The sequence below is a fragment of the Moschus berezovskii genome, chromosome 22, assembly GCF_049115385.1.
Source record: "Moschus berezovskii isolate FMDL1 chromosome 22, NW_MosBer_1.0, whole genome shotgun sequence".
NCBI classification, from domain to species: Eukaryota; Metazoa; Chordata; class Mammalia; order Artiodactyla; family Moschidae; genus Moschus; species Moschus berezovskii.
Window position 1 is genome coordinate 37,352,113 of NC_142481.1, and position 20,333 is coordinate 37,372,445.

A 20,333-nucleotide genomic window follows, 5' to 3' on the forward strand; every position below is an offset into this window, starting at 1 on the left:
AGTCCAACTCTCACATCCATACATGACCACGGGAAAAACCATTGCCTTGACTAGACGGACCTTGGTTGGCAAAGTAATGTCTCTGCTTTTTAATATACTATCAAGGTTGGTCATAACTTTCCTTCCAAGGAGCAAACGTCTTTTAATTTCATGGCTGCAATCAGCATCTGCAGTGATTTTGGAGCCCAAAAAAATAAAGTCTGACACTGTTTCCACTGTTTTTCCATCTATTTCCCATGAAGTGATGGGACCAGATGCCATGATCTTAGTTTTCTGAATGTTGAGCTTCAAGCCAACCTTTTCACTCTCCTCTTTCACTTTCATCAAGAGGCTTTTGAGTTCCTCTTCACTTTCTGCCATAAGGGTAGTGTCATCTGCATGTCTGAGGTTATTGCTATTTCTCCCAGCAATCTTGATTCCAGCTTGTGCTTCTTCCAGCCCAGCGCTCCTCATGATGTACTCTGCATAGAAGTTAAATAAGCAAGGTGACAATATACAACCTTGGCGTACACCTTTTCCTATTTGGAACCAGTCTGTTGTTCCATGTCCAGTTCTAACTGTTGCTTCCTGTCCTGCATACAGGTTTCTCAAGAGGCAGGTCAGGTGGTCTGGGATTCCCATCTCTTTCAGAATGTTCCACAGTTTACTGTGATCGACACAATCAAAGGCTTTGGCATAGTCAATGAAGCAGAAATAGATGTTTTTCTGGAACTCTCTTGCTTTCTCCATGATCCAGCGGATGTTGGCAATTTGATCTCTGGTGCCTCTGCCTTTTCTAAAACCTGCTTGAACATCTGGGAGTTCACGGTTTACATACTGCTGAAGCCTGGCTTGGAGAATTTTGAGCATGACTTTACTAGCGTGTGAGATGAGTGCAATAGTGGCCAGTTACAAGTGGGAAATTGGTAGGGATACGGAGGGAACAAGAGAAGCCACATGTTGATGACTGCTATGTATGTGCGGGTGTTGAATGCATAAGGGTTCACTGTGCTAGCTTCTCTACATTTGTGTATTTTGAAACTTTTCATTTATAGAGTTTAAAATCTTTTTAAATTTTTATTTATTTATTTTTAGTTGTGCTGGGTCTTCGTTGCTACATGAGGGCTCTCCCTAGTTGCAGAGAGCAGAGGCTTCTCTCTAGTTGCAGTGCATGGGCTTCTCAATGGAGTGGCTTCTCTTGCTGTTGAGCACAGGCTCTGGAGCCCTAGGCCTTCAGTAGTTGTGGCTCAGGGGCTTAGCTGCCCCGTGGCCCAAGGAATCTTCCCAGACTAGGGATCGAACCTGTGGCCCCTGCATCGGAAAGCAGATTCTTAACATTGAAATACCAGGGAAGACCAAAAAGTTTAAAATTTGATGTATCCCCTCAAGCAAATGGTAAGTTCCTTAAAGGTAAGTCCTCAGTTTACTTTATCCAAGTTGTGTTTCCCTCAAAGCACCAACAATCATAGAACCTACTAAAGATATTTCTTGCCGAGGCAGAAGCGGGGAGCCCAGGGAGGACGGCCCACTGGAAGGCCTACCTCGTGATGCTGTAGGTCGCGCTCAGCGTTCGCTCTCATGTGCCTGATCTCATCCTTTGTGTCTTCCAGCTCCTTTTGCACAAGTTCCAATTTTTGGTCCACACTGAGGCCCATCACACGTTCCATGCCCATGCGGGACCTGGATTTACGCCTGCTTCGTAACTGTAACACAAGCAGTACAAAGCCATTGTCAAGTAGGAACTGGTAAGAAAGCAACCCAAGGTGGGTATCAAAATGACCCCTCAAACATGTTAGAAATTACTCTGAATGACGGCCAGAGCAAACCAACTCCATGATAAATGATGCTGGACACTGGGCCCGAGGTGATGTTCATTTCACAAGTCAACCGAAGGCACTGCGCCCAATACTTCAAAGGTCTATGCTTGACAACGAACTGAAAATAAGTAAGGGGAAGTGTCTTGAGTGTGGGGAAACCCTGAACTAAAGGAAATTGCTATAGACTAGCAATCAAATCAGTGTCAGGGAAAGCCTGGAGCTCAGTGCTTCCTGAGCTGGATATAAAAGAGAAAAAGCACTGGGGGCCATGGTTTTCAGCGAAAAACAGACAAAAATGTTGGATTTCCTAGGCATTGACATGCTTGGATGGCATCATCAACTTAATGGACGTGCGTTTGAGCAAATCTGGGAGATAGTGAAGGACAGGGAAGCCTGGCATGCTGCAGTCCATGTGGTCACAAAGAGTAAAACACAACTAATCGACTGATCAGCAACAACAGGGCAATGAAGCCTAAGGTCAAAAGCAGGTGACCCAGGAAATGTGTGGACCTGAAGATGCCATTGTTTGATCCTCAAAAGATAGACCCCCCACTACGTACTATTGTTTTTTTGAGTCAGCTTCCCTTTTTTTTTTAATGGATATAATTGCTTTATAATGTTGTGTTAGTTTCTGCTGTACAATGAAGTGAATCAGCTATGTGTATACATAGATCCCCTCCCTCTTGCGCTTCCCTCTCACCCTTTCCACCACACCCCTCTAGTTTACCACGGAGCACTGAGCTGAGCTCCCTGCGCTATACAGCAGATTCCTGCTAGCAATCTATTTTACACATGGCAGTATATACGTGTCAATCCTAATCTAAAGAGAAACCTTGGAGGGAAAAGAACCAAAATTAGAACAGGGAGAAAGTCATATGCCACTTGGCCAAGAAGGGCACAGCGAAGGCAAATAACCAATGTTACTTGCATCTAAAGGGGTAAAGAGCTTTAAAGAATTCTTAGATCTCCCTTGCATACCTGTGCAATTTCTGCTCCTGTTATTTTGATTTCTGATAATCGTGGAGGTCGCTGGTCCCTGGGTTCCAGTTTATTGTAATATTTTTCAAACATCTCTGTCTCAGTTTTGAGAGCAGAGTTTCCATAGCTGCAAAACAGAGGGTGCCCTTGAGAAAGTTCCACCAACTGGAGTTTAAATCCCAAGTGGGCTACAGTCCATGGGGTCGCTATGTGTCGGACATGACCGAGAGACTTCACTTTTCACTTTTCATGCATTGGAGACGGCAATGCAACCCACTCCAGTGTTCCTGCCTGGAGACTCCCAGGGACGGGGGAGCCTGGTGGGCTGCTGTCTATGGGGTCACACAGAGTCAGACATGACTGAAGTGACTTAGCAGCAGCAGCAGCAGCTTTGTATGACCTTGTAAGATACTTAACCTTTCGGTGCCTAGCTTTCCTCATCTGTAAAATGGGAATAATAATAGCACCTACCTTTGAGAGTTGTGATAAGGAAAGCAAAGACTCTGGGACAGTGCCTGGCACACAGTAAATACTTTTTGCATATTCTATATATTTTTAATATAAATTTTTTAATTTTTTAAATATTTTTTTAATTTTTAAAAATATATCTAATAAGCCATAAAGTTCAGAGCACTAGGATTACAGGTATACATTAGGGATATAATGGGTTCAGTTTCGAACAACTGCAATCAAGTAAATAGTGCAATAAAGTGAGTCCCATGAATTTTTTGGTTTTCTGGTGCATTAAAATTATGTTTACATTATACTGTAGTCTACTAATTGTGCATGCCATTATGTCTAAAAAAGTACATATTTTAATTAACAATGCTTTATTGCTAAAAAAAAAAATTGCTAACCATCATCTGAGCCTTCAGCAGGTCATAATCTTTGCAATAGTAGCATCAAAAATCAGTGACCACAAATCACCATAACAAATATAATAATATAAAGAAAAAGCTTGAAATATTTCAAAAATCACGGAAACGTGACAGAGACACAAAATGAGCAAATGCTGTTGGAAAAAAATGGCATCAATATGCTTGCTCAATGCAGAGTTACCACAAACCTTGGTTTTGTAAAAAACACAATGTCTGTAAGGTACAATAAAGCAAAATTCAATAAAATGAGATATGCCTCTATACTGAAAATTGGTACAAGTTTCATCTTCAAATATCTTCTAACCCATTTGTGAAATTCCTTCTGAATTAATACTGAATTTTTTATTTTTAAATTTTATTTTTGGCCACACTGGGTCTTTGTTGCTGCAAACAGGCTTTCTCTAGTTGCAGCAAGGGGCTTCTCTCCAGTTGTGGTGCTCGGGCATCTGACTGCCTTGGCTTCTCTTGTTGCAAAGCACAGGCTCTAGGTGCACGGACTTCAGTAGTTGTGGCTTTCGGGCTCTTGAGCATAGGCTCAGTAGTCGTGGCGCACAGGTTTAATTGCTCCGTGGCATGCAGAATCTTCCCAGACCAGGGATCAAAACTGTCCCCTGCATTGGCAGGCATATTCTTAACCACTGGACCACCAGGGAAGTCCACTACAGAATTCTTGAAGTTACACACATCCACAATCTTCAGAGGTTTACTTTGGTTTATATTTCTCAGTTCTTTTATTTCCAGCCACCCAATGGATGAAGTATTATTCTCTAGAAGTCTATTATAAAAGGTGGGAAAGAGTTGAACAGATGGTTTTTAAACATTAGAGATGATAAACCTAGTTTATCCTGGATATGCCAAGATCGTGACCCTTTCAACTTATATAACATACCCATATGTTACACATGAGTGTATAGGGCTTCCCTGGTGGCTCAGCTGGTAAAGAATTTGCCTGCAATGTGGGAGACCTGGGTTCAATCCCTGGGTTGGGAAGATGCCCTGGAGAAGGAAAAAGCTACCCACTCCAGTATTCTGGCCTGGAGAATCCCATGGACTATATAGTCTATGGTGTTGCAAAGAGTCGGACACAACTGAGCAACTTTCACTTTCATGTAATACATCAATGGTAAAGAACCCATATGCCAGTGCAGGAAATGCGAGTTCAATTCCTGGGTGGGGAGGATCCTCTGGGGAAGGAAATGGCAACTCCCTCTAGTAGTCTTGCCTGGGAAATTCCCTATGGACAGTAGGGTCGCAAAGAGTCGGACACAACTGAAGCAACTTAGTATGCATTCATGGACTATAGCCCACCAGGCTCCTTCTGTTCCATGGGGTCACAAAAGAAGTCAGACACAACTTATCAACTGAACAGCAACAATATAATACATGCATATGTATGTAAGTGTATATATAAGAGAGAGAACAGCTTTGATATTTTCATATGTTATTGAGCTGAACATCTGTTTACTGTGCTGAAAATCCTGTTTGGCTGAATTTTAATATTAGCGGGAAATATTCAACAGAAAAGCCTGATACATCAAAGCATCTTTCTTTTTCAGCATATGTCATGTTCTCAGTGTAGGTTGTGGAGTTGCACCAAAGTCTTTTTTTTAATTAATTTTTTATTGGAATATAGTTAATTTACAAAGTTGTGTTAGTTTCTGCTTACAGCAAAGTCAGTTATACATATACATATATCCATTCTTTTTTATTCTATTCCCATATAGGTCATTACAGAGCATTGAATAGATTTCTCTGTGCTGTACAGTAGGTTCTTATTAGTTATGTAGTTTATATATAATAGTGCGATCTGAGTCTTAATCTTAGCTCTACCACTGACTAGCTGTGTGACTGTAAGAAAGTGACTTAACTTCTGTGTCTGTTTCCTCACCAACTTACTAGGGTTATTTTGTCATTATATTAGGTCATACGTGCAAAATACTTGGCACATAATCAGCACTCAAGATTGTAGCTATTTTAGTAATACCTGAATTCTGACCTAAACTATTTATAAACATTTTGCAGTAACAGCTATTCAGCTGCCAAGCCAGGATGTTCTATGTGAAACCAGTAAGTTGTACAACTAACCTCAATTACCTCATAGAATCTTGATACCCAATTTATTTGCTATAGTAGATATTAAAACAGACTGCTAAAAATATAGAAAACTGGGCTGGTCCTTCTTTGCTGTCCACTTCTATGCTTATACTCTGGTTTAGGTATATTGCTTCATACTAAAAGTATCTCAATAGCCTCCCTTCTATCTGCTTCCACCTTAATTTTATTATAGAATCTTAGCATTGGAAAGGGACTTAGAGGTTACCTGGTCCAAGCTGTCCCCGCACAATAGAGAAATGGCTAAGCACACAGTGTGGCACCAGACAGACCCACCAGGCTGAAGCTCTAGCTTCACCAATTACCCTCTAGGCTTCGCATCTTTGTCTCCATCAGTGGCTTGTTAGCGCCCTGAAGGTGGAGACACGGGAAAAGAGCAAAGGTAGGCGCCTTTCCCACTTTTGGGGCGGGTCTCAGTTTCCTCAGCGTTCAGCGTGGACTTGGAGTATCTCCATGCTGGACCAACCTCAGAGCCCACACGCTGAGTAGGGACCACCCTCAGAATCCGGCCGGCGGGTACCTGAGCTCTTCCACCAGCCCACACAACTGGAAAACAGGCAGATCGCTGTCGTCCTGGGCCTGTGTTTCCGAGGCAGAAGTGTCAGAGTCGTCGTCCGTCATCACTGCCGAAGCTACCCTGGTCAATACCGAGTTGTGGCCAAGAGCGCCAGGGACCAGCGACCGCGTCACTCGGGCTGCGACCAAGCAGTGCGTTGCCAGGGCGACCCGACGCGGTGGTGGAGGGGCGGGGCTTCGGGAGGCCCAGTCCCGCGCTCCGGCCAGCCCAGCGCAGACCAAAGCGAGATCGCTGGCCTTGAACTAGATACCTAGGCGCATTCGCTGTTTACTTTTTCAACAGTATTCTTAAAACGATGATAATAACGGCTGTTTGCTCAGCAGTTACTTGGCACCATGTTGAGCATAGTTTATAAAAATCCTTGCAACAACCTTGTAATAGTATCTATTCTCGATTTCCAAATGGAGAAATTGAGACCCAGAAAGTTCATTGAATTGGCAGGAGTGTCTTCCTTCTTCCACCTCACTGTGAGGCCTCTACTCTGTTCACCATCTGGAGCTTCATACATACTCACTGCAGCTTCTCTCAGATACCAATAATCTGCATTCCTGGAAGGGAAAAACTTGGCATATTGTTAAATGGGTATAAACTCAAGATATTTTAAAATAAGCATTGATCATATTACTATATGATCCTGAGTATCCTGGGGGAAATGTATGGAGCAGACCATTCCGTCGTCAAGGAGCTCCTGGTTAAATGAGGAGATAGCCCCTCAACTAACTTGTTGCAACCTGAAGTGATGGTGGTGACAGTGTTGTGGTTCACACCACCTTATAGTCATCAACCCATCTCATCCTCAAAACAGTCTTATGAAGTTGGTATTGTTCTCTTCCTTTTACAGATCTGGAAACTGAGGAATATAGTAAGTAGCTTAGATGAGTTGCCTGGGCTTCCCTGATAGCTCAATTGGTAAAGAATCCGCCCACAATGTCGGAGACCCAGGTTCAATTCCTGGGTGGGGAAGATGCCCTGGAGAAGGGATGGGCTTACCCACTGCAGTATTCTTGGGTTTCCCTTGTGGCTCAGCTGGTAAAGAATCCGCCTGCAATGTGGGAGACCTGGGTTCCATCCCTGGGTTGGGAAGATCCCCTGGAGAAGGGAAAGGCTACCCACTCCAGTATTCTGGCTTGGCAAATTCCATGGACTGTATAGCCCATGGGGTCACAAAGACTTGGACACGACTGAGTAACTTTCACTGTTCACCATTAGACTTTCACCAGCACCACTCTGCTTGGTCCTCTCACCATTTTTGCCCCATTAGCTTAGCAGTTCTTATTGAGGGACCAGCGGGGACCATTAATCCCCCACTCCCACTAGGAGACATTCTGCAGTATCTGGAGAAATTTTTGTTTGTTATAACTGAAAAGGGTACTTCCAAAGTTTAGAAGTCAGAGATAGTGCTTGCATTTAGTTTCCCAAGGCTGCCATAACAAATTGCCACAAACAGAAATTTGTTGTCTCACAATATTGGAGGTAAGGAGTCCAAAATCAAGGGGTTGTCAAGGCCAGGCTCCCTCAGATGGCTCTAGGGAAGAATCCTATCTAGATTTTGATGTTTCCCAGCAATCCCTGGCATTCCTTGCCCTGTAACTCTGTCTCTCTAATCTCTTCCTACCTCTTCACGTGGCCTTCTTCCTTGTGTCTTGTGTGGCCTCTCCTCTTTGTATAAGGACACGCAAGGATCATTATTTCAAACATGGTCACATTCTGAGATTCCAGATGGACATAAATTTTTAGGGATGCTTTTACACCCACAACAATAATTCCCCTGTATGAGAATGAGTTCCATTCCGAGAGGGCGTTCATAAGTCCAACAAAGTTAGCCTAGGTACCTAACTAACACAATCGGCTATACAGTACTGTATTGATTTATAATATTAATACTTTATACACAAGTAATACATAAAAGGGGCTTCCCAGGTGGCGCTAGTGGTGAAGAACCTACCCATCAATGCAAGAGATCAGAGTTTGATTCCTGGGTAGGGAATATCCCTTGGAGGAGGAAAAAACACCCCACTCCAGGAGTCTTGCCAGGAGAATCTCGGGGATAAAGTGGAGGGTTACAGTCCATGGGGACACCAAAGAGTTGAACATGACTGAGCATCTGAGCAATGTGTAAAAATCATACAAACACAGGACAGTCAAGTATGCCACAGCACAACCACACTTGTAGAGGACGCATGTACATGGCAATGTATGTCAGACACGTGAACTAACTTACATGATTGGGCATGAAAGTTTGCAACTTGAAGGTTTGTATGTGGGGGACTTGCTGAACTCTGTTAAACACTCTTCAAGGCACATGACAAGCTCCCCTAACAAATATTTATATCAAAATATTAATAGTGTTGGGGTTGGGAAACCTGATTCAGAGAGAGGCATTTCTTCCTGGGGAAGAAAGGAGAATGTGTCTGCTAATCTAGGTAGCTACAAACAGAAAAGGTCTCAGAGAGGTTCAAAGTCCAGAGGTCACCCTCGCCCTTCATTTTCCGGGGACCTACAGACATCAGCATCTCCATGTGGATGCTGCCCCCTGCCTGGCATTTTTGTAGCCTCTGCATTTTGACTTCAGAATCATAGGATCAGATCCATCCAAAGGATTAAGCTTCAACCAGGACTCTGACTTTAGAAGCAGACATTAGTGTTGCCTGTTTTTCTATTTATACAAATGGAATTGTGCAGCACATACGCCTCCGTGTCTGGCTTCTTTCCCTCGCCATCCTGTTGATGAGAGCCAACTGCATTGATGTGGGTAGTTATAGATCACTCATTACCGCGGCTACATGATATTCCATTGTGTTTATCCATACCACTGTCCATGAGCTTTGGAGGGGTTTCCAGTACGAGGCTATTGTCATAAGTACTGCTAGGAACATTTACCACTAGTAAATGTCTTCTGGGAATGTGTGTACACTTTTATGTTAAGTACACATTTAAGAGTGCAATTGCTGGGTCATAGTCAGTTCAGCGTTAGTCGATATTAGTTGATACTGCCAGTTTTCCGAGTGATTATACCAGGTGTTCACTTTTTAAAGCATTCAGTGATATAGGGCGCTGTGCCTTCCTGCCCCAATGGTCAGTCATTTGTTCACATGTTTATGAAGCCTGGGCGTGTGCCAGGCACTGGGTGAGCTGTTGGAATGCCAAGGTGGAAAAGCCATGGGCTAGTCTTGGCCCTTGTGCCCTGAGATCTATTCTTTCCCCTTCATCTTCCCTGTGAGGGGTGGGGTGGGGCAAGGAGTGACAATGAGCCATTCAGTCTGCATTTCCCAGGCTCCCAGGGCAGCTGGAGGGCCCTGTCTGGAGCCCAGTGGACGGGTGAAAGGAAGAAGCTTGGGGCACAGGGGTGGGAGGTGGAGGTGGGAGCATAGCGTTCTTCTCGCTCTGTGCCTTTGTCATTCAGTCACTAAGTTGTGTCTGACTCTTTGCGACCGCATGGACTGCAGCACGCCAGGCTTCCCTGCCCTTCACTATCTCCCGGAGCTTGCTCAAACTTGTGTCCATGGAGTCAGGGATGCCATCCAATCATCTCATCCTCTGTTGTCCCCTTCTCTTCCTGCCCTCTATCTTCCCCAGCACCAGAGTTTTTTCCAAGCTGTGGCCATATCTCTTCTGCAGCCCCCAGGGGACAGGCCAGTTATGGCTGCAGCTTCCGCAGGTGACCGTGGCCCTGGTCTCCAGTGACATCACCTGCCCCCTTGCCCCTCCAGCTGTGAGGAGGCCATGACTTCCAACTCTCAGTGGTCTTTGGCTCCCCTCCACTCTTTCACCATGTGTGTGTCTAAGTCCCTGCAGTCATGTGCTTTTCAGATGCTAGAAGTGGTTTCTCTTCTGGTTGGATCCTGACTGATCCTGGCAGGGCCCTGCAAGACCAGTGGGGAGATCTCCAGGCAGAAGGACACGTCTCATTCACCCAGACCATGGCACTGACGGTGACAGATGAGATCTGTTGTGGGTTGGGATGGGGGTTCTGTTAGACATATGCTAGGTTGCCTGGGGAGTCAGTCACCATGAGGATTACTGCCAAACAAAGGCAGTTGCCTCTTCCAGACTGAAGAGTGATGTCAGCAGGCCTATCTCAGTGTCCTGCTGGCCAGGCCACTCCCTCCAAGGTGTCTCTCTATCTGGTTCCCTGGACCAGATATCCACAAGCTGGTCCTCAATGTGAGATGCTTCCAGTGGCTGTTCACTTTTGTGGGGAGTAGCCTAGGAGTAGCGAATAGCATCTTAGATCTCATGGTGATCCCAGTTCCTTAGGCATCAGTTCAGTTCAGTTCAGTTCAGTTGCTCAGATATGTCCGACTCTTTGTGACCCCATGAATCACAGCACGCCAGGCCTCCCTGTCCATCACCAACTCCCGGAGTTCACTCAAACTCATGTCCACAGAGTCAGTGATGCCATCCAGCCATCTCATTCTCTGTCGTCCCCTTCTCCTTCTGCCCCCAATCCCTCCCAGCATCAGAGTCTTTTCCAGTGAGTCAACTCTTCGCATGAGGTGGCCAAGTATTGGAGTTTCAGCTTTAGCATCAGTCCTTCCAATGAACACCCAGGATTGATGTCCTTTAGAATGGACTTGTTGGATCTCCTCGCAGTCCAAGGGACTCTCAAGAGTCTTCTCCAACACCACAGTTCAAAAGCATCAATTTTTGGTGATCAGCTTTCTTCACAGTCCAACTCTCACATCCATACATGACCACTGGAAAAACCATAGCCTTGACTAGATAGACCTTTGTAGGTACTAATAATTATTCACACATGAGTGTACAGGAACTATTCTGAGCATTTGAAGTGTCTTAATAAAAGTGCTACTATGATCCTATTTTACAGATGAGGAAACTGAGGCATGAGGAGCTAAAGTAGCTGGTACTCAATTGATGTCTGTTGATGACAATAGCCTCAATAATTTGCGTGAAAGTGAAGTCTCTCAGTCGTGTCTGACTCTTTGCGACCCCATGGACTGTAGTCTACCAGGCTCCTCCAACTATGGGATTCTCCAAGCAAGAATACTGGAGTGGGTTGCCATTTTCTGCTCCAGGGGATCTTCCGAACCCAGGGATCGAACCTGGGTCTCCCAGGTTGCAGGCAGACACTTTAACCTCTAAGCCACCAGGGAAGCCCAATAATTTGCATAGCAGAGTGTTTAAAAACACTGGCTTTGGAATTCAAAAGACAGTGTTTTGAATCTGGATCCTACCCCTTGCTAGTGTGTGACCTTCCTCAGATTCCTTCTCTGTAAAATAAAGATAATCATGCCCACCTGGTCAGGGTCCTGAGAGGATTAAATAATGGGTGAGTATCAATAGTAGTCGAGCTTGCAAAATTTACAGATGTATAATATGAAATTGTGGGATTCCCAGGTGGCACCAGTGGCAGAGAACCTGCCTGCTTAAGCAAGAGACAAGAAATGTGAGTTCAATCCCTGGGTCAGGAAGATCCCCTGGAGGAGGGCGTGGCAACCCACTCCAGTGTTCTTTGCCTGGAGAATCCTGTGGACAGAGGAGCCTCACGGGCTATGGGTCCACAGGGTCACAAAGAGTCAGACATGACTGAAGCGACTTAGCACACACAGAGCACAATATAAAATTGTACTTTATTGCATGTACACTACCTTTTAAGTTTTTTCAATTATGTACTTTCTAATTTATGATTAGTAATGTGCTGTGATTCATGGGGTCGCAAAGAGTTGGACATGACTGAGCGACTAAACTGAACTGAACTGAATGGACTGAAAACAAATTATAACCTTCGGATTTAACAAACCAACAATGAACTTATTTTATCTAATAAAATAGTATTTTTGATGAATTTGCCTATGTTATCCCAGATGCTAGCCTCGGATCATAAATTACCCATTTGGGGATCACAGTAATAATCCCACTCTATGAGGTATATTTTTAATACAGCACTATGATTATTATTATTATTATTATTTTGGTCACATTTCAAGGCATTTGGGACCTTTGTTCCCCCGCCAGGGATCAAACTTGTGCCCCCTGCAGTGGAAGCACAGAATTTTAACAACTGGATTACCAGGGAAATCCCAACATTGCGCTATTTTTAAATTTTGATTTTGAAATAAATTCAGTTGCAAAATATAATTGAAAATTATCATACACCTTTTGCCCAGATTTTCTACCTCCTCCAAATATTAACATTTCACTACGTTTTCTTCATCATTCACCTTTCTTCTCCATGTGAAAGTGAAAGTCACTCAGTTGTGTCCAACTCTTTGCGACCCCATGGACTATATAGTCCATGGAATTCTCCAGGCCAGAATACTGGAGTGAGTAGCCTTTCCCTTCTCCAGGGGATCTTTCCACCCCAGGGATCGAACCCAGGTGATCTGCACTGCAGGCGGAATTTTTATCATCTGAGCCACAAGGGAAACCCAAGAATACTGGAGTGGGTAGCCTATCCCTTCTCCAGGGAATCTTCCTGACCCAGGAATCAAACCGGTGTATCCTGCATTGCAGGAGGATTCTTTACCAACTGAGCTATCAGGGAACCCCCTCTCTCCATATAAATATATACATAAAACAAAGTAGACGTTCATCTATATTTTTCTTACCCGAACATTTTTCTTGAAATGTTTGAGAGTAGTTACAGACCCCATATGCTTCTTTATCCCTAAATATTTCAGGGTGTGTTTCCTAAAAGCCAGGATATTATCCTATAAGATAATGTTAATCAAAACATTGACCTTGAGTTCATACTGTTACCTAATACAGAGATCTTATTTAAATTTTTGTCGGTCGCCTCACTGTGTCTTTCCAGTAAAATAGACCCGTGAACTCTTCTGGCCCAGAACGGCATTTAGTGGTCATGTGTCTTCAGCTTCCTCTGATCGGAACAGTTTCTTGGTCTTTGTCTTTTGTGACCTTGACATTTATAAAGAGTCAAGGCCAATTATTTTGATCTGTGCTCCTCAATTTGGACTTGTATGGTGTTTCGCCATGATTAGATTCAGGTTCTATACCTTGGACTGGAAAACCACAGAAATGACACTCCATTCTCAGTACAATGTGTCAGGAGGCATTTGAGAGTGTGTGAAAAGGAGAGAAGCGAAAAGGAAAGAGAGAAAGAGAAAAGGAAAGATATAAGCATCTGAATGCAGAGTTCCAAAGAAGAGCAAGGAGAGATTAGAAAGCCTTCCTCAGTGATCAATGCAAAGAAATAGAGGAAAACAACAGAATAGGAAAAACAAGAGATCTCTTCAAGAAAATTAGAGATTCCAAGGGAACATTTCATGCAAAGATGGGCTTGATAAAGGACAGAAATGGTATGGACCTAACAGAAGCAGAAGATATTAAGAAGAGGTGGCAAGAATACACAGAAGAACTATACAAAAAAGATCTTCACGACCAAGATAGTCACGATAACGTGATCACTGACCTAGAGCCAGACATCTTGGAATGTGAAGTCAAGTGGGCCTTAGAAAGCATCACTACGAACAAAGCTAGTGGAGGTGATGGAATTCCAGTTGAGCTATTTCAAATCCTGAAAGATGAGGCTGTGAAAGTGCTGCACTCAATATGCCAGCAAATTTGGAAAACTCAGCAGGGGCCACAGGACTGGAAAAGGTCAGTCTTCATTCCAATCCCAAAGAAAGGCAACGCCAAAGAATGCTCAAACTACCGCATAATTGCACTCATCTCACACGCTAGTAAAGTCATGCTCAAAATTCTCCAAGCCAGGCTTCAGCAATATGTGAACTGTGAACTCCCAGATGTTCAAGCAGGTTTTAGAAAAGGCGGAGGCACCAGAGATCATATTGCCAACATCCACTGGATCATGGAGAAAGCAAGAGAGTTCCAGAAAAACATCTATTTCTGCTTCATTGACTATGCCAAAGCCTTTGACTGTGTGGATCACAATAAACTGTGGAACATTCTGAAAGAGATGGGAATACCAGACCACCTGACCTGCCTCTTAAGAAACCTGTATGCAGGTCAGGAAGCAACAGTCAGAACTGGACATGGAACAACAGACTGGTTCCAAATAGGAAAAGGAGTACGTCAAGGCTGTATATTGTCACCTTGCTTATTTAACTTATATGCAGAGTACATCATGAGGAACGCTGGGCTGGAAGAAGCACAAGCTGGAATCAAGATTGCTGGGAGAAATATCAATAACCTCAGATATGCAGATGACACCACCCTTATGGCAGAAAGTGAAGAGGAACTCAAAAGCCTCTTGAGGAAAGTGAAAGAGGAGAGTGAAAAGGTTGGCTTGAAGCTCAACATTCAGAAAACAAAGATCCTGGCATCTGGTCCCATCACTTCATGGGAAATAGATGGAAAAAGAGTGGAAACAGTGTCAGACTTTACTTTTTGGGCTCCAAAATCACTGCAGATGCTGATTGCAGCCATGAAATTAAAAGACGCTTGCTCCTTGGAAGGAAAGTTATGACCAACCTTGATAGTATATTAAAAAGCAGAGACATTACTTTGCCAACAAAGGTCCATCTAGTCAAGGCTATGGTTTTTCCCGTGGTCATGTATGGATGTGAGAGTTGGACTGTGAAGAAAGCTGAGCACCGAAGAATTGATGCTTTTGAACTGTGGTGTTGGAGAAGACTCTTGAGAGTCCCTTTGACTGCAAGGAGATCCAACCAGTCCATTCTAAAGGAGATCAATCCTGGGTGTTCATTGGAAGGACTGATGCTAAAGCTGAAACTGCAATACTTTGGCCACCTCATGCGAAGAGTTGACTCACTGGAAAAGACTCTGATGCTAGGAAAGGTTGGGGGCGGGAGGAGAAGGGGATGACAGAGAATGAGATGGCTGGATGGCATCACCGACTCTGTGGACATGAGTTTGAGTGAACTCCGGGAGTTGGTGATGGACAGGGAGGCCTGGCATGCTGTGATTCATGGGGTTGCAAAGAGTCGGACACAACTGAGTGACTGAACTGAACTGAACTGATTTCAACTTTGATCACTTGACTTAGGTGGTGCCTGCCAGGTTTCTCTGCTTTAAGGTTACTGGATTTCTCTGTCCTTTATAAGCATTTTGTGGAGAGATAATTTATGTCTGTAAATACTCTATTTCTCTTCGTACTTTCACCTACCATCACTGGTAATTCTTGCCTGAATAAATTGTTACAGAGACAGCTGCCAAATGGTGATTTTTCTAATCTTAGGAATCTTACACTTATTAGTCAAGCTTGTACTTTATTTATTTATATCTGTATGGACCTATGAATTTTTATTTTATTCTATGATTTGTAATCCCTTACTCTCATTATTTAATTTAATGCTCAAATTATCCCAAATTTGGCCAGTGGGAGTCCCTTCAAACTGGTTCTTTCATCCTTTTTACATATCTGCACCATTTTCTGTGTGGTTGCTTAGTTCCTGCAAGCTAGATGTTCATCTACATTTCCCTTACCCAAATCTAGAAACAGCCATTTCTCCAAATAGCCCTAGTTTCTTTTAGAAGACAATTCATCCTTCAATCTTTAAAGGGAAGAAGGAGAAGAACAAGGAAAAGGAGGAGGAGAAAAAATGTCCAAAAAGGGGGGTGGGGGTTGTACATATTGCAGTGGGTGTTTAAGTGTTTACATTTAACAAATCAATAGTTTTTTAAAAAAGAATATGATGCACATATAATTGTATCCATATTAGACCGTTACACCAAAAGTTTACATGTGAGGTTTTTCCTGAATATGGGTCTAAATTACTTCTCTACCTCCCCAGCGTACTCCTAATAGCCCTCTACTATGGTGCTCAAATGAAGAGGAAAGGAGAATTCCACAGTGATGGTGAGTTTCAGCGCAGCTCTGTCTTCTCTGAACCCCGATCTTGACTCCCACCCTCAGAGCAACTTTGCTAATATCTCTCTTATATCTTGATATATTGGGATTTTACTCTGTTTTCTTTGGGGAAGTTTTAGGACAGTGGGGTGGGGAAGGTGGTTAAGAAGGGCCAGGCAGATCCAGTGGTTAGGACTCCACACTTACACTGCAGGTGGCATGGGTTCCATCCCTGGTCAGGAAACTAAAATCCCACAAGCTACACGGTGTGGCTAAAAAAATAAAAGGACAAGTCGGATATCCTGGTTTCAAATCCTGTCTTTGCAAGTGACTTAGTATCTCTATGCCTCAGTTTTCTCATCTGTAAAATGGGCATGTACCACCCACAGAGGATTTTGGAGAAGGTGGCACCATTTGATGTATGTCAAGCACATAGAACTGCAGCTGGCAAGTGGGAGTATGATTACACAAGATGTTGGTGATTGTCAAGACTTCGCACAGAGGCTGCTGCCCTTAGAGACAACTTCTCAATCTTTTATTCCCTGCCCCCTACGAGTGGTGCTCACAAACTATCTCGCATGGCCCAGGAAGATCTCCACTCTGAGCTGCCTTCATCCCTGAGTGCCTGCAGGCAGCTGTGTATCAGTCAGAACCCTTTCTGGTACAAGTGAAAGAATCCCAACTCCAACCTGCTTACACAAAACAAAATCCATTGGCCCTAAGGGTGTTTCCCACCTTCAGGCATGGCTGGATCCAGGGACACAATTATGCCATCAAGATACCGACCTCTTCCATCTCTTCTGGCCTTAATTTTCCTCTATGTTGGCTTTGTTCTGAATCTTCACTCTTCTTACGTGGCAGCAAGATCATCAGCAGCACCAGGTTTAAATCCTACCAGCTGAGCAACTCCAGCAAAGAGAGTGAACTTTTACCCAGTAACTCCAACAAAGGCCCTGGGGCTGATGACTATTGATCTGCTTGCATTACATGCTGTGCTAGATCTCTTCTATTTGCTCCCCACACTGCTCCCCCCCTCCCCCCCACCATAGCCACTCCCCACCCTCTCCATCCCCCTCTGTGCCCTGGGGGACTGACCCATGTAGCCTTATAGAATCAGGCTCTCCTGCCTTCTGGGTTGGGGTTGGGCTCAGCAAATCGAAGGCACAGACAGGAGACTGGAGGGCACAGAGCAGGTAGAGTCAGGATGTGTATTTTTCCAGCTTCTCTTCCAGGTCAGAGTGGGCTGTCTGTGTGTCTCCACTGAAGGTTCCCTGTCCCATCTTCATATAGCGCCCCTCCTCCTGGGTCTAGTCATCACTCCCTCTCCTCGCCCCTCAGGCTACAGGAGATGACAGCTCCCTGCCGGTGCAGGGCCAGCGCCAGTTCTTGCTGGTTTCCCTACATCCTGCCTTCCCCTTAATGAAGAGAACTGATTACCCTCTCCTCAGTGACCCAGTTGAATGTGTCACCTGTGTCCTGCCGATGCACACGTGAAGTCTGTCCTATTCAACCACGAAAGAAGGGACAGGCAGTGTGATAAAGATGTGAGTGTCATAATGCTTCGTAAACCTCAAAGTAACCTGGGGGTGTCAGTCTGTAAATCAGGATTTCCCTCAGTCTTGCTTTCAGCCCCTGTCCTCTGAGTCCCCCTGAATGACAGGAGGAGGAGGGGGGACTGGATCTGGGGTCCAAAGCCAACCATCCCCCTCCCTCTTCTATCTCCCACTAGCCGTGTGACCTGAACCAGTTACTCAGTCTCGCTGAGCCTCCCTTGAAGTGAAGAGACATTGCCCGCCTCCCCCAAAGGTTGCTGGCAGAATCGATGGCTGTAGGGAGGGACTGCTGACGTCGGGAGTTCTCTGCTCTGTGTTGGGAACATCTAGGGTAGGTGCCTCCTTCCTTCTTCCATGTGGTTCTGTTTGTTTCCCATTTGCCCACAAATGATCTCAGTCCTCTGCCAGCCTCTCTCTGTGTGCCCTCAGAGGTAACCTCCTGTACCGGGAGGCAAGGAGAGGCGATGGACCAGGCTGAGAGGACACTGCCCTCAGCTACCAACCTGCCTCTCAGATAAATGGTCTGATCTCACCAGGCCTCGGTTTCCTCATCTGAGAAATGGACATATTTATACCAGTTCCTTCTACCTCATAGGTGGCCCTGAAGCCAAATAAGAAAATAACTATACTTACAAGGTCTTTTAAATAAAAGGTCACTAGGGGTCTCCCTGGTGGCCCAGTGGTTAAGACTCTGTGCTTTCAATGCAGGGGACATGGGTTCAATCCCTGGTCAGGGAGCTAAGATTCCACATGTTACATGGTCAAAAAAAACTTTTTTTAAGTCATTAATGAAGCTCAATGGATGACAAAATCCTTTCATTAGCCCAAACTCGCCCCCCACAGAGGCCCAAGGGGTTCCCAGATCCCTATTTTAAGGCTCTTTCCCAGCACCCCTCTAACCCTCCTCTTCATCCTTTGCTTTAATCAATGAATCTTGCACAACCTCTACCCTCGACCCCATCCTGGACTGACTCAAGAGAGCTTTGTGAAAAGGCCCAGATTGAAATGGTCCCTTGTTTCTATTGATTTGTAAAGGACTCCTCCTTTAGGATGGCTGAAACAGGGCACTCTGTAGGCTGCAGCCCCAGGGGCGGCTTGCAGGCCAGGAGAGGAGGGAGTCACCTCCACCCATCCTGAACAGTGAGTCACTCTGTCAACGTGCCCATCTGATGTCACAGCTGGTTCTACCAGATCCCCCCAGAGCCCGCCCCACCCTGGCCAAGCTGGAACCCTCACCACCCTTCAGTGTCAAAAGCCAGAGACACAGGCCAGCCGGGACTACCAGGACCCCGGAACCCATTCTACTCAGAAGCCATTCAGATGATCACAGTCAAACTATTATTACTGAAAGACACAGAGGAAAAAGAGAAAGTTTTCTCTCTCTCCCTGCCCTCCTTCTCAAGCCAGGCTCCAAAGGAAACCACTTATTAACAGCTTGGTGTGGGACATTCCAGATGCTATATAATACATATGCAATTTTATTCATTCAGTTCAGTTCAGTTCAGTTCAGTCGCTCAGTCGTGTCCGACTCTCCGCGACCCCATGAATCACAGCACGCCAGGCCTCCCTGTCCATCACCAACTCCCGGAGTACACTCAAACTCATGTCCACAGAGTCGGTGATGCCTATTTATTACAACATTTTAAAAAATTTACAATGTTCGGGACTTCCTTGCTGGTCTAGTGGCTAAGACTCCACACTCCCAAAGCAGGAGGCTGGAGTTGGATCCCTGGTCAGGGAACTAGATTCCACATGCCACAAGTATAGATCCCGCAGGCTACAGTGAAGATCAAAGATACCTGCCTGCCTTGACTGGAAACCGGCCCAGTCAAATGGATAAATAAATATTTAAAAATAAATAAATGAAATTTTAAAAGTCCTCTGAACTCTGCCTATTCACCCTTCTTTCCAATCCCTGGCAACCACTCCCTTTACTGTCTGCATAGCTTTGCGTCTTCCAGAATGTCTTACAGGTAGAATCCTATAGTACATAGCCCTTTCAGATTGGTTTCTTTCACTTAGTAATATTCATTTAAAGTTCTCTCATATATATTCATGCCTAGATTGCTCAGGGTTTTCAACACCGAAGAACATTCCATCGTTTGGACGTACCACAGTTTATTTCACCATTCACCCACTGAAGGACATCTTAGTTGCTTCCATGTTTTGGCAATAATGAATAAGGCTGCTATAAACATCTGTGTGCAGGTTTTGGAGTGTGCTTGCTGAATCATATGTAAGAGTATGTTTCGTTTTGTAAGAGACCACTAAATTGTATTCCAAAGTAGCTGCACCGTTTTGCAATGTCATCAGCCGTGAATGAGGGTTTCCTGTTAACCCACATTGTCTCCAGAACTTGATGCTGTCAGTGTTCAGGTGTGGGCCATTCCAATAGGTGTGTGATGAGATCTCAGAGTTTTAACTTGCATTTCCTTGATGACATACAGCGTAGAGTATCTTTTCATATGTTTGTTTGTCATCTGTATGCCTTCTTTCGTGAGACGCCTGTTAAGGTCTTTGGCCCATTTTTCTTTTTATAGTTTTATTTATTTACTTATTTTTGGCTCTGCTGGGTTTTTGTTGCTATACAGACTTTTCTCTAGTTGTGCCAAGCAGGGGCTACCCTCTAGTTGCAGTTCTCATGCTTTTCATTAGGGTGGCTTTTCCCATTGAAGAGCACAACTT

The 20,333-nt window shown here is 44.6% G+C and overlaps 1 protein-coding gene across 2 annotated transcripts in view; it reads right to left on the minus strand.

The window, feature by feature from the left end:
* The window catches only part of CFAP263 (cilia and flagella associated protein 263), a 44,788-nt gene extending 27,737 nt beyond the window's left edge, over window positions 1-17,051 (minus strand). Inside the window, exons 1-4 of one of the 2 annotated variants that reach the window (XM_055412642.2) lie at window positions 16,882-17,051; window positions 6,285-6,889; window positions 2,775-2,901; window positions 1,521-1,682 (exon numbers count right to left, since the gene is read on the minus strand). In XM_055412642.2, coding sequence (XP_055268617.1) covers window positions 1,521-1,682; window positions 2,775-2,901; window positions 6,285-6,385 — 390 coding nt within the window. In that variant the 5' untranslated portion in view covers window positions 6,386-6,889; window positions 16,882-17,051. The remainder of the gene's footprint in view (window positions 1-1,520; window positions 1,683-2,774; window positions 2,902-6,284; window positions 6,890-16,881) is intronic. The other variant, XM_055412644.2, reaches the window with a different exon arrangement.
* Window positions 17,052-20,333: the final 3,282 nt, after the last annotated feature.